The sequence below is a fragment of the Bombina bombina genome, chromosome 1 (assembly GCF_027579735.1).
Source record: "Bombina bombina isolate aBomBom1 chromosome 1, aBomBom1.pri, whole genome shotgun sequence".
In the NCBI taxonomy this organism is placed as follows: domain Eukaryota; kingdom Metazoa; phylum Chordata; class Amphibia; order Anura; family Bombinatoridae; genus Bombina; species Bombina bombina.
In genome coordinates, this window is record NC_069499.1 from 1,180,961,531 (window position 1) to 1,180,974,313 (window position 12,783).

The following is a 12,783-nucleotide window of genomic DNA, read 5'->3' on the forward strand; positions in this document are numbered from 1 at the left end:
GTTTCCTGGCCTGTTTGCCCTTGTTCCAGGACTGGTTGGGCTTCCAGCCTTGCCTGTAACGAGCAACAGCTCCTTCCTGTTTTGGTGCAGTGGAGGTTGATGCTGCTCCTGTTTTGAAATTCCGAAAGGGACGAAAATTAGACTGTCTAGCCTTAGCTTTGGCTTTGTCTTGAGGTAGGGCGTGGCCCTTACCTCCTGTAATGTCAGCGATAATTTCTTTCAAACCGGGCCCAAATAAGGACTGCCCCTTGAAAGGTATATTAAGTAATTTGGACTTAGAAGTAACATCAGCTGACCAGGATTTTAGCCACAGTGCCCTACGTGCCTGTATGGCGAATCCTGAGTTCTTAGCCGTAAGTTTGGTTAAATGTACTACGGCCTCCGAAATGAATGAATTAGCTAGTTTAAGGACTCTAAGCCTGTCCATAATGTCGTCTAGCGTATATGAACTAAGGTTCTCTTCCAGAGACTCAATCCAAAATGCTGCCGCAGCCGTAATCGGCGCGATACATGCAAGGGGTTGCAAAATAAAACCTTGTTGAACAAACATTTTCTTAAGGTAACCCTCCAATTTTTTATCCATTGGATCTGAAAAGGCACAGCTATCCTCCACCGGGATAGTGGTACGCTTAGCTAGAGTAGAAACTGCTCCCTCCACCTTAGGGACCGTTTGCCATAAGTCCCGAGTGGTGGCGTCTATTGGAAACATCTTTCTAAATATTGGAGGGGGTGAGAACGGCACACCGGGTCTATCCCACTCCTTAGTAACAATTTCAGTTAATCTCTTAGGTATAGGAAAAACGTCAGTACTCGCCGGTACCGCAAAGTATTTATCCAACCTACATAGTTTCTCTGGTATTGCAACGGTGTTACAATCATTGAGAGCTGCTAAGACCTCCCCTAGTAATACACGGAGGTTCTCCAATTTAAATTTAAAATTTGAAATATCTGAATCCAATCTGTTTGGATCAGAACCGTCACCCACAGAATGAAGCTCTCCGTCCTCATGCTCTGCAAGCTGTGACGCAGTATCAGACATGGCCCTAGTATTGTCAGCGCACTCTGTTCTCACCCCAGAGTGATCACGCTTGCCTCTTAGCTCAGGTAATTTAGACAAAACTTCAGTCATAACAGTAGCCATATCTTGTAATGTTATCTGCAATGGCCCCCCAGATGTACTAGGCGCCATAATATCACGCACCTCCCGGGCGGGAGATGCAGGTACTGCCGCGTGAGGCGAGTTAGTCGGCATAACTCTCCCCTCGCAGATTGGTGAAATTTGTTCACATTGTACAGATTGACTTTTATTTAAAGTAGCATCAATACAGTTAGTACATAAATTTCTATTGGGCTCCACCTTGGCATTGGAACAAATGACACAGATATCCTCTGAGTCAGACATGTTTAACACACTAGCAATAACTTGCAACCTGGTTATAATCTTTTTTAGCAAAAACGTACTGTGCCTCAAAGAGGTACTTAAACGATTAAATGATTAAATGACAGTTGAGATAAAAAACTGAGAACAGTTATAGCATCAACTTTAAAACAACACAACTTTTAGCAAAGGTTTTGTTCCCATTAGTAAGATAACATAACTAAATTTGACATAAAAATTATTGAGTAACGTCTTTATCCACAGTCAATATAAAAAATTCTCACAGCTCTGCTGAGAGAATGTACCTCCCTTCAAGAAGTTTGAAGACCCCTGAGATCTGTCAGAGATGAACCGGATCATGCAGGAAAAATAATAGCTGACTGGAAATTGTTGATGCGTAGCAAAGAGCGCCAAAAACGGCCCCTCCCTCTCACACACAGCAGTGAAGAGAAACGAAACTGTCACAATTCAAAATAAACTACTGCCAAGTGGAAAATAAAGCCCAAACATTTATTTACTCAGTACCTCAACAGTGTAAACGATTCTACATTCCAGCAAAAACGTTTAACATGATATAATACTTATTAAAAAGATTAGTGACCTTTAACAAAGTAGTTCCGGTGAAGTACCATTCCCAGAATACTGAAGTGTATACATACATGTCATTATAACGGTATAGCAGGATTTTCTCATCAATTCCATTCAGAAAATAAAAACTGCTACATACCTCAATGCAGATTCATCTGCCCCTGTCCCCTGATCTGAAGCTTTTACCTCCCTCAGATGGCCGAGAACAGCAATATGATCTTAACTACTCCGGTTAAAATCATAGTAAAAACTCTGGTAGATTCTTCCTCAAAGTCTGCCAGAGAAGTAATAACACGCTCCGGTGCTATTATAAAATAACAAACTTTTGATTGAAGTCATAAAAACTAAGTAAAATCACCATAGTCCTCTCACACATCCTATCTAGTCGTTGGGTGCAAGAGAATGACTGGGACTGACGTAGAGGGGAGGAGCTATATCAGCTCTGCTGGGTGAATCCTCTTGCATTTCCTGTTGGGGAGGAGTTATATCCCAGAAGTAATGATGACCCGTGGACTGATCACACATAACAGAAGAAAGTGAGTACACCCCTCACATTTTTGTAAATATTTTATGTGACAACCCTGAAGAAATGACACTTTGCTACAATGTAAAGTAGTGAGTGTACAGCTTGTATAACAGTGTAAATTTGCTGCCCCCTCAAAATAACTCAATACACAGCCATTAATGTCTAAACTTTTGGCAACAAAAGTGAGTACACCCCTAAGTGGAAATGTCCAAATTGGGCCCAATTAGCCATTTTCCCTCCCCAGTGTCATGTCACTCAATTGTGTTACAAGGTCTCAGGTGTGAATGGGGAGCAGGTGTGTTAAATTGTGTTATCGCTCTCATGCTCTCTTATACTGGTCACTGGAAGTTCAACATGGCACCTCATGGCAAATAATTATCTGAGGAGCTACATAAAGATGGCCTAGGCTATAATAAGATTACCAAAACCCTGAAACTGAGCTACAACACGGTGGGCAAAACCATACAGCGGTTTCACAGGACAGGTTCCACTCAGAACAGGCCTCGATATGGTCGACCAAAGAAGTTGAGTGCACGTGCTCAGCGTTATATCCAGAGGTTGACTTTGGGAAATATACATATGAGTGCTGCCAGCATTGTTGCAGAGGTTGAAGGGGTGGAGGGTCAGCCTGTCAGTGCTCAGACCATACGCCGCACACTGCATCAAATTGGTCTGCATGACTGTCATCCCTGAAGGAAGCCTCTTCTAAAGATGATGCACAAAAAATCCTGCAAACAGTTTGCTGAAGACGAGCAGACTAAGGACATGGATTACTGGAACCATGTCCGGTGGTCCGATGAGACCAAGATAAACTTATTTGGTTCAGATAGGTTCAAGGGTGTGTGGCAGCAACCAGGTGAGGAATACAAAGACAATTGTGTCTTGCTTACAGTCAAGCATGGTGGTGGGAGTGTCATGGTTTGGGCCTGCATGAGTGCTGCCGGCACTGGGGAGCTACAGTTAATTGAGGGAACCATGAATGCCAACATGTACTGTGACATACTGAAGTAGAGCATGATCCCCTCCCTTCGGAGACTGGGCCGTAGGGCAGTATTCCAACATGATAACGACCCCAAACACACCTCCAAGATGACCACTGCTTTCTAAAGAAGCTGAGGGTAAGCATGTCAGGCCAAGCATGTCTCCAGACCTAAACTCTATTGAGCATCTGTGCGGCATCCTCAAACGGAAGGTGGGGGAGCGCAAGGTCTCTAACATCCACCAGCTCGATGATGTCGTCATGGAGGAGTGGAAGAGGACTATAGTGGCAATCTGTGAAGCTCTGGTGATCTCCATGCCCAAGAGGATTAACCCCTTAATGACAAGTGACGTACCAGGTACGTCCTGCAAAAACTTGCAGTTAGTGACAATGGACGTACCTGGTACGTCACTTGTCTAAGAGAGTGCTGGAAGCGATCGCAATCGCTTCCAGCAGCTCTCAGGGTATTGCAGTGATGCCTCGATATTGAGGCATCCTGCAATACCCTTTAGAAACATCCGATGCAGAGAGAGCCACTCTGTGGCCCTCTCTGCACCGGTAGCGATGCGGCCGGTTCGTTGGTGGGTGGGAGCGCAACAGGGAGGCGGGTGGGCGGCCCATCGCTACCCGGCATCCGGCTCCTGTTAGTGCAATGTGCACGCCGGGTGCCGGGAGCGTGCGGGGGCGCGCATGCGCGTGCGCGGGTGCGCGGGTGCGCGCGCATGCGCGCGATTACCTACCCACACTGACACCAATGAGTAGGAAGAGGGGGGGGAAAGTAATAATATAATAATAAATATATGAGGATCTGGGAGGGGGAGGGGGTTGGGGTATTGTGGGGGGCTGCTACACTACAGAAAAAATTAAAATGGAAATAAAAAATAATAAAAAAACCATTTTTTTGGGGGGCAAATTGGGTACTGGCAGACAGCTGCCAGTACCCAAGATGGCGGCAATTAGGTAGGGGAGAGGGTTAGAGAGCTGGGGGGGGGATCATGGAGGTTGGGGCTAAGGCAGTAGTCCATCACAGCTAAAACATTTTATTTTTTTTTATTAAAAAAAAGAAAAACTCCTTTTATTTAGTACTGGCAGACTTTCTGCCAGTACTTAAGATGGCGGGGACAATTGTGGGGTGGGGGAGGGAAGAGAACTGTTTGGGAGGGATCAGGGGGTGGGATGTGTCAGGTGGGAGGCTGATCTCTACCCTAAAGCTAAAATTAACCCTGCAAGCTCCCTACAAGCTACCTAATTTAACCCCTTAACTGCTGGGCATAATTTACGTGTGGTGCGCAGCAGCATTTAGCGGCCTTCTACTTACCAAAAAGCAACCCCAAAGCCATATAAGTCTGCTATTTCTGAACAAAGGGGATCCCAAAGAAGCATTTACAACCATTTGTGCCTTAATTGCAGAAGCTGTTTGTAAATAATTTCAGTGGGAAACCTAAAGTTTGTGACAAAATTTGTGAAAAAGTGAACTTTTTTTTTTATTTGATGACATTTGGCGGTGAAATGGTGGCATGAAATATACCAAAATGGGCCTAGATCAATACTTTGGGTTGTCTTCTAAAAAAAAATATATACATGTCAAGGGATATTCAGGTATTCCTGACAGATATCAGGGTTCCAATGTAACTAGCGCTAATTTTGAAAAAAAGTTGTTTGGAAATAGCAAAGTGCTACTTGTATTTATGGCCCTATAACTTGCAAAAAAAGTAAAGAACATGTAAACATTGGGTATTTCTAAACTCAGGACAAAATTTAGAAACTATTTAGCATAGGTGTTTTTTTGGTGATTGTAGATGTGTAACAGATTTTGGGGGTCAAAGTTAGAAAAAGTGTGTTTTTTTCAATTTTTTCCTCATATTTTATATTTTTTTTATAGGAAATTATAAGATATGATGAAAATAATGGTATCCTTAGAAAGTCCATTTAATGGCGAGAAAAACGGTATATAATATGTGTGGGTACAGTAAATGAGTAAGAGGGAAATTACAGCTAAACACAAACACTGCAGAAATGTAAAAATAGCCATTGTCATTAAGGGTAAGAAAATTGAAAAATGGTCCGGTCATTAAGGGGTTAAGGCAGTGCTGGAAAATAATGGTGGCCACACAAAATATTGACACTTTGGGCCCAATTTAGACATTTCCACTTAGGGTTGTACTCACTTTTGTTGCCAACGGTTTAGACATTAATGGCTGTGTGTTGAGTTATTTTGAGGGGACAGCAAATTTACACTGTTATACAGGCTGTACACTCACTACTTTACATTGTAGCAAAGTGTCATTTCTTAAAGGGACACTGAACCCAATTTTTTTCTATCATGATTCAGATAGAGCATGCAATTTTAAGCAACTTTCAATTTACTCCGATTATCAAATTCTTTTCATTCTCTTGGTATCTTTATTTGAAATGCAAGAATGTAAGTTTAGATGCCGGCCCATTTTTGGTGAACACACTGTGTTGTTCTTGTTGATTGGTGGGTAAATTCACTTACCAATAAACAAGTGCTTTCCATGGTTCTGAACCAAAAAATTAGCTTAGATGCCTTCTTTTTCAAATAAAGAAAGCAAGAGATCAAAGAAAAATTGATAATAGAAGTAAATTAGAAAGTTGTTTAGAATTGCATGCTCTATCTGAATCATGAAAGAAAAAAATTGGGTTCAGTGTCCCTTTAAGTGTTGTCACATGAAAAGCTATAATAAAATATTTACAAAAATGTGAGGGGTATACTCACTTATGTAAGATACTGTACATAAAGGAATACTTCCCATACATTTAATACTCTGCTGTAGGTAAGAGTCATTTGGAACACATTAAGGGGAAACAAATTTCAGTACAGTGTCCCTTTAAAGAGGCATTTTAATATTGCAATATAGAATATTTAATTACAGGAAGCAAAACAACTTTGCTCTATACCCTCATTTTTTATTTTGAATTCTTTTCTTGAAATTTAACTATTAAAATGAAAGGGATAGAAAAGTCAAAATTTAAATGTGCAAGGGAAACATATTGCAATATACTTCCACTAGCAAACATGCTTCTGTTTTTCAGCAACATACACTATTCCTTTAAAGGGACATTGTACACTAGATTTTTCTTTGCATAAATATTTTGTAGACGATGCATTTATATAGCCTATCTATGGTTGTTTTTGTAATAATGTATAGTTTTGCATATTTTTAAGTAACATTGTGCTGATTTTCAGACTCTTAGTCAAGCCCCAAAGTTTTAGATGTATACCGAGGTCTACAGACTCCTGTTTGCTCCTGTTTGTCTAATGGGTCTTTTCATATGCAGGGGAGCGGGGTCTGCCTGTTCCTGTTTTCCCAGCCCCTTTCAATGGGTGTCCCAGCCTAACCTCATTAACAGTGCTAAATTGGGAGCTTCTATATCAGTATCTGTCCCTTTTATGTCCCTTTAAATGTCCATCTACTCTGTCTGTCTGCAGATTGTCATTATTATGGTAACACTGCACAACACCTCCTACATCCCTTGGGTTACAGTCTCCACAGAAGCAAGATGGATTCTGCCAGACTTTCCCACCTTTTGTGCTTCACGAAGACCAACTCCTGAAGCAGTCTGTGTACCCTCCAATATAACATTGCTAAAGGCCTGAGCTGTTCCAGTGATCTTTGGGACAATCACACATTAAAAGATTCAGTTTAGGGAGGCCTTTAGAAAATTAGCAATTAAAGGCAGGGACATAAAACCCAAAAATGTTCTTTCATTATTTAAATAGAACGTACAATTTTAAATAACTTTCCAGTGTAATTCTGTTATCAAATTTGCTTCATTCTCTGGGTATCATTTGTTTAAGTAATGCAAAACTGCGAGCTAGCTGAAAGAGGCATATATGTGCAGCCACCAATCAGGAGCTTCTGAGCCTACCTAGGTATACTTTTCAACATATAAAGTGCATACTCATGGGATTTGAATATCACACACTGTGCATTTACCAGACTTTATAAAAAAAAACTGGCGTGTAGTGAAGTGGCCATGTACAACACATTGTTTTCAGTCAGGTATTGAAATGAGGAGTGCTGTAGATTAGTACCAAATCAGTATGAATAGCAATAATCTAAACTAGGTTGTTTCTAAACTTTTTGCTTCACAGCTCCATATACAGTAAAGTGCTTACCAGTGCTCTGTATAAAGTGTAATGTGTATAACATAGCTAATATACAGTAAAGTGCTTACCAGTGCTCTGTATAAAGTGTCATGTGTATAACAAAGCTAATATACAGTAAAGTGCTTACCAGTGCTCTGTATAAAGTGTCATGTGTATAACAAAGCTAATATACAGTAAAGTGCTTACCAGTGCTCTGTATAAAGTGTAATTTGTATAACAAAGCTAATATACAGTCCAGTGTATGTAGTGCAGCACATGTCAGTGTCATGTGGTTGTGTCAGTTATCTATATGTAAAATAGGGTAAAATGTGCACATTACAGTAAGAACAACAGTACAGAGTTCAACAGTTCATGCAGCTGCAATAAAGAGTTAAGAGGTTGTTTTTAGTGCTAATGAGGGAGGAGAGCCAGCAGCCTCTGACAGTAGGTAGAAGAGATGTTAGGGAGGACTTTGGAATCCTCCTTGCTTTGTGTCCCTGCATACTGTGACATGCTGGCAGGATGAAGAGGGACAGTTTGTGTCTTATCTCTGTAAGGAGGTAGCATGAGTGGGCTGGGTTTGTCCTCTGCTTTATAAGTGACTGGTAGCCTGTGCTGTGGGTCTCACTCTCTGTATCAAAAGGGGGGAGGGGAAATTAAGGTGACTTGGGGACCCCCTGGTGGGATTTGTGCAGGCAAAATGAGGACAGTGTTTCTGAGTCTCCTTTTGGTGACTAATGCAGTTGCCCTTGACAGCAGCCTAAGTCCTGGTAACTACACTAAGGATGAAGCGGGAGCTCATCTATTTGCAGCTGCTTACAACAGCAGCGCTGAAATTGTGATCGCTAAGAGTGTGGAAGCCAGCTGGGAATACAACACCAACCTGACTGAATACAATTCTCATAAACAGGTACGGAGTTACCAAGCCTGGGGGGGGGTAATGTGGGCACAATAAGGGGTTAACGGAAGACCTATATAAAGCACAGGGTGGCATACAGGTGTAAATTGATTTAAAAAAACTACCAACTAAACATGGAACTGCATTTTATGTTTGGTATCTGTGCGCAATATTTAATGTAAGTAATATTTAGAGGGAGGAGTAGCAGCCTTGTCATGTAGCAAAGATAAACAAGTTCAGACATATGGAGCATATCTGTAGCTTTTATTATTCAGTCACACTCAGTATTTGTGCCTAGGTATGTGTGTACTGCTTTGGTCTGCTAGTGCTGGCACATCAGTAAAGATTATAGGAATATATGCCAAGCGGGACCAACAGATGGCACATGCTGTACTATACAGTGACTGCGGAAGGATATTGTGCACAGCATAACACGGTGTGTCTGTAGATACCGGTGTATTTGACATTGCCAATGTGGGAGTTTTAGTGCTGCGGTTAGAATCTGAGTATGGATTTAGTGTGTGTAACCCGCCCTTATGGCTATGTGTTGTCACTTCTGTGTGTCATGTGTGGTGATTTTAACACTGATATTTTCTGTGCAAATCAAGGTGAGGAAAAAAGGGCACTGAGGAAATTAGCAGAGCACTGTACTGAGATATTATGTATGTGCCTAGAATATGCTCTTCTGCATCTATTAATATTAGGTGTATTTCTGAATATATTATATGTCTTTGATCTGTATGAGCTATTTTTGTGTTTGGTATTTGTAAAATTAAAACCAGATACTGCAGAGTGCAGAGTAAACATCTGAAAAGCAGCCCCCTCTTACTCTCTCTCCTTTATAAACGATTCAAAGTTTCCTAGATATGTTAAATATATGTGTGGGTTAATATTTCAGTGAATAAAACAATGAGTAGTTGTTAATTAACCTTAGAATTCTGGCACATTTTTATCCTGACATGACAATCTTTCATCCAGATTTAATTTATTTTAATATTGCATTATGTTGATATGGTTGAAATAAAATAATGTATAAAGTTATCACAAAATGGGATAACGGTGGCACTATATAGATATATGATTTTAGAGTAATTTTGACACTTAAAGGGACACTGTACCCAAAAATTTTCTTTCATGATTCAGATTGAGCATGAAATTTTAAGCAACTTTCTAATTTACTCCTTTTATCAAATTGTCTTCATTCTCTTGGTATCTTTATTTGAAATGCAAGAATGTAAGTTGAAATGCCGGCCCATTTTTGGTGAACAACCTGGGTTGTCCTTGCTGATTGGTGGATAAATTCATCCACCAATAAAAAAGTGCTGTCCAGAGTACTGAAACCAAAAAAAAGCTTAGATGCCTTCTTTTTCAAATAATGATAGCAAGAGAACGAAGAAAAATTGATAATAGGAGTAAATTAGAAAGTTGCTTAAAATTTCATTCTCAATCTGAATCACAAAATAAATATTTTGGGTACAGTGTCCCTTTAATATATGCAAGAGAATAAAGTGAAACGTTACTGTTTAGTTCCACTGAAAAGGAAACTTCCAATGCAATCCTCTTCTGCATTTTATATAATAGGATTAGTGTCAGATGTTAAGGAAACAAAATAGATTGATGATTATATTGTAATTTAGTTAATTGTACCTAACTATTTGTTGCCAATTTATATATACACACGCACATACTTACATAGGGTGTTTTCAGTTGTTGCCAAATTAGTGTTATTAGTTGTATTTTCCCCCTATTTGTTTATTTAGTTGGTTGTAGGTTCTTTTATTTTTTATTTATTTAGTTGGTATGCAGTTATACTATACATTAAAGATCAGCCATGTAAAAATCCAACTGTGCACAATGAGAAACATGCACTTTTTATAAACTAAATGATTATGATTGATTGAACAGAAAAAAAATACCCTAAAAAAAATAAATATATATATATATAATATAAATCCAATATTTTTAGCATTGTGGGTACAAGTATACATGCAGCTTCTGTGGATTGACAGCTGTTAAACATGTGATGTTCAGTATAGTAATCATTTTTTTTAAATTAATATTTGAAGGCTTAGCTGCTGGCTTGTACAGCTAGGATTTAGTTAAAAGGTGGCACAACGGTAAGTGCCTTTGCCACACAACACCATGACAGGATGGGGGGATGATACAACACCTCCCTATTCCAAGCCACAAGAAAATTCATTTTAAAGGGACATTGTACACTAGATTTTTCTTTGCTTGTATGTAGATGATCCATTTATATAGCACATCTGGGTGTGTTTTGTAACAATGTATAGTTTTGCTTATTTTTTTAATAACATTGTGCTGTTTTTCAGACACCTAATCAAGCCCCAAATTATCAGATGTAGACCCAAGTCTACAGATTGCTGCTTGCTCTTGTTTGTGTAATAGGTCTTATGTGGGATAGGGTATGCCCTTCCTGCTTTCCCAGCCCCTTTCAGTGGTGGTCCCAGCCTAACCACATCAACAGTGCTAAACTGGGAGCTTCTAAAAGATTTTATACTGGATTTTATATTAGTATCTGTGAATATTCTTTATATAAGTGTCTATTACATGCAGTAACATGAATATTTGTGTATACTGTCCCTTTAAATCTCTTGCATTTATTGTTGTATTGTTTTTCAAATTCACTAACATTACAATCAATGGTGTGATTAGTTTTTGTCCAGGAAATCTGCTGCCTCACAAGTCCCTAACCCCACCATTTTATTTTATATTTGCCTCTTATATCTCTCACAGCCAGACACCATAGACACATGGGGGAGCCGTGCACCACACTAGACAACCGTTGTAAAATATGTGTAATAACATGGATAAATAACTATTTGGGGAGCTTAGGAGTGCCTAATACTATATAGCTGTCCCTCAACATTTGCTGCCTCCCCTAAATCCTCTTGTCCTAGTCATAGGTCTAGTTGGCCTTGGCCAAAATACAATCCTGATCCCAATTTGAAAACCATTTGAGAAATTATGATTGCTTGGCAATCAGATTTTCTCTGTATTTGTGTTTGTTTTCTGTTTCAATAGCCTTATCATTTTTTAGATTGATTTTCTGCATGTTTTGAGCAGCATGTCTTAGCTGTTTATAATGCTAAATATTTTTGTTTGTGCTTATTTTACATATTAATATTCAGTCATTTCCTGGTTTATCAAAAAAGTTAAAAATATAGCTCAAATCCCACTCTCTTGAAAGCGTTCTTGAATACTGGTTATCTTGCTTTATTTGCTGTTACCAGATTTGTGCATGATTGAAAAATTTGTTTCGGTTCAGTTCGGATCAATTCAGATTTTTTCAAATTTCGGTTCGGATCGATTAGAATTCGGAAAAATTTGAATTAATTAGTTTCGGATTCGTTTCGGATTCATTCGGATTCGAATAAATTCGTCTGGATTCGATTCGATTTGGAAATTCGGAATTTCGGTATGTGTTAGGTGGGCTATGCTGTGAATTAGACTAGTATTAACCTATATATAACCTAATATACTTTACAATACTAGTGTAATCCATGGGCATCCGAATCTACCGAATAAATCCGAACTAATTCGGATTTATTCGGTAGATTCGGCACTATTTCAATTCGGAAATTCGAATCGATCCGAATCTCCGAATTTAAGAAATTTGGCCGAATTTCCGAATCGATCCGAAACAAATCGCACATGTCTATTAGGTATATATACTGTATATAAACAAGAGCCTGCACATATCAGCATATGGGAGTGCCAGTGGTCTACACTTCAGTCTCCCTGGAGGATGTGGAAACAAATTACAGTGAAAACAGGCAAAAAAAGAACTCCAATGCATTGCAAGGTTTTTAAAGTATGCAATAATTATAAAAGTGCCATATAATAAATAATAACTCTGGTGGCTTCATAAGTCAAAGAGAGGTGCTACAAATGGTTTGGAATAGCTAAGAAAAAGGAGCCAAAAAATGTTCTGATGACCATTTATATCCAGTTTGAGTGTAATGTGTAATAGGTGTACACAAAAAATATATTTTGTGTATATCACATACTTTCCACTTATGACACAAACTTAGTGAGAAATCTAAAATATAAATGCTCCATTAAAAATCTCACTTCCTTTTGCTTAAATGTACTTTAAAATTAGTTTTCCTTAGTGCAATTAACAAGAGGTTAGACCTCTGGTTAATTATAAAAAATGTGCCCCTATTGCCCCCAAAATAAACTGTACATATCCTTTTAATAAAAATGAAATATGAGCATTTGTTTTTTTTAAACGTCACAAAGCAGTTATAGGGGGTTAAAGTGAGGGGATGAGGGGTGT

At 39.1% G+C, this 12,783-nt stretch overlaps 1 protein-coding gene across 1 annotated transcript in view; it reads left to right on the forward strand.

Moving 5' to 3' along the window:
* The first annotated feature begins 8,117 nt into the window (after nt 1–8,117).
* Nucleotides 8,118–12,783, forward strand: part of ACE (angiotensin I converting enzyme) — a 186,981-nt gene continuing 182,315 nt past the window's right edge. Inside the window, exon 1 of the mRNA XM_053699782.1 lies at nt 8,118–8,492. Coding sequence (XP_053555757.1) covers nt 8,283–8,492 — 210 coding nt within the window. The 5' untranslated portion in view covers nt 8,118–8,282. The remainder of the gene's footprint in view (nt 8,493–12,783) is intronic.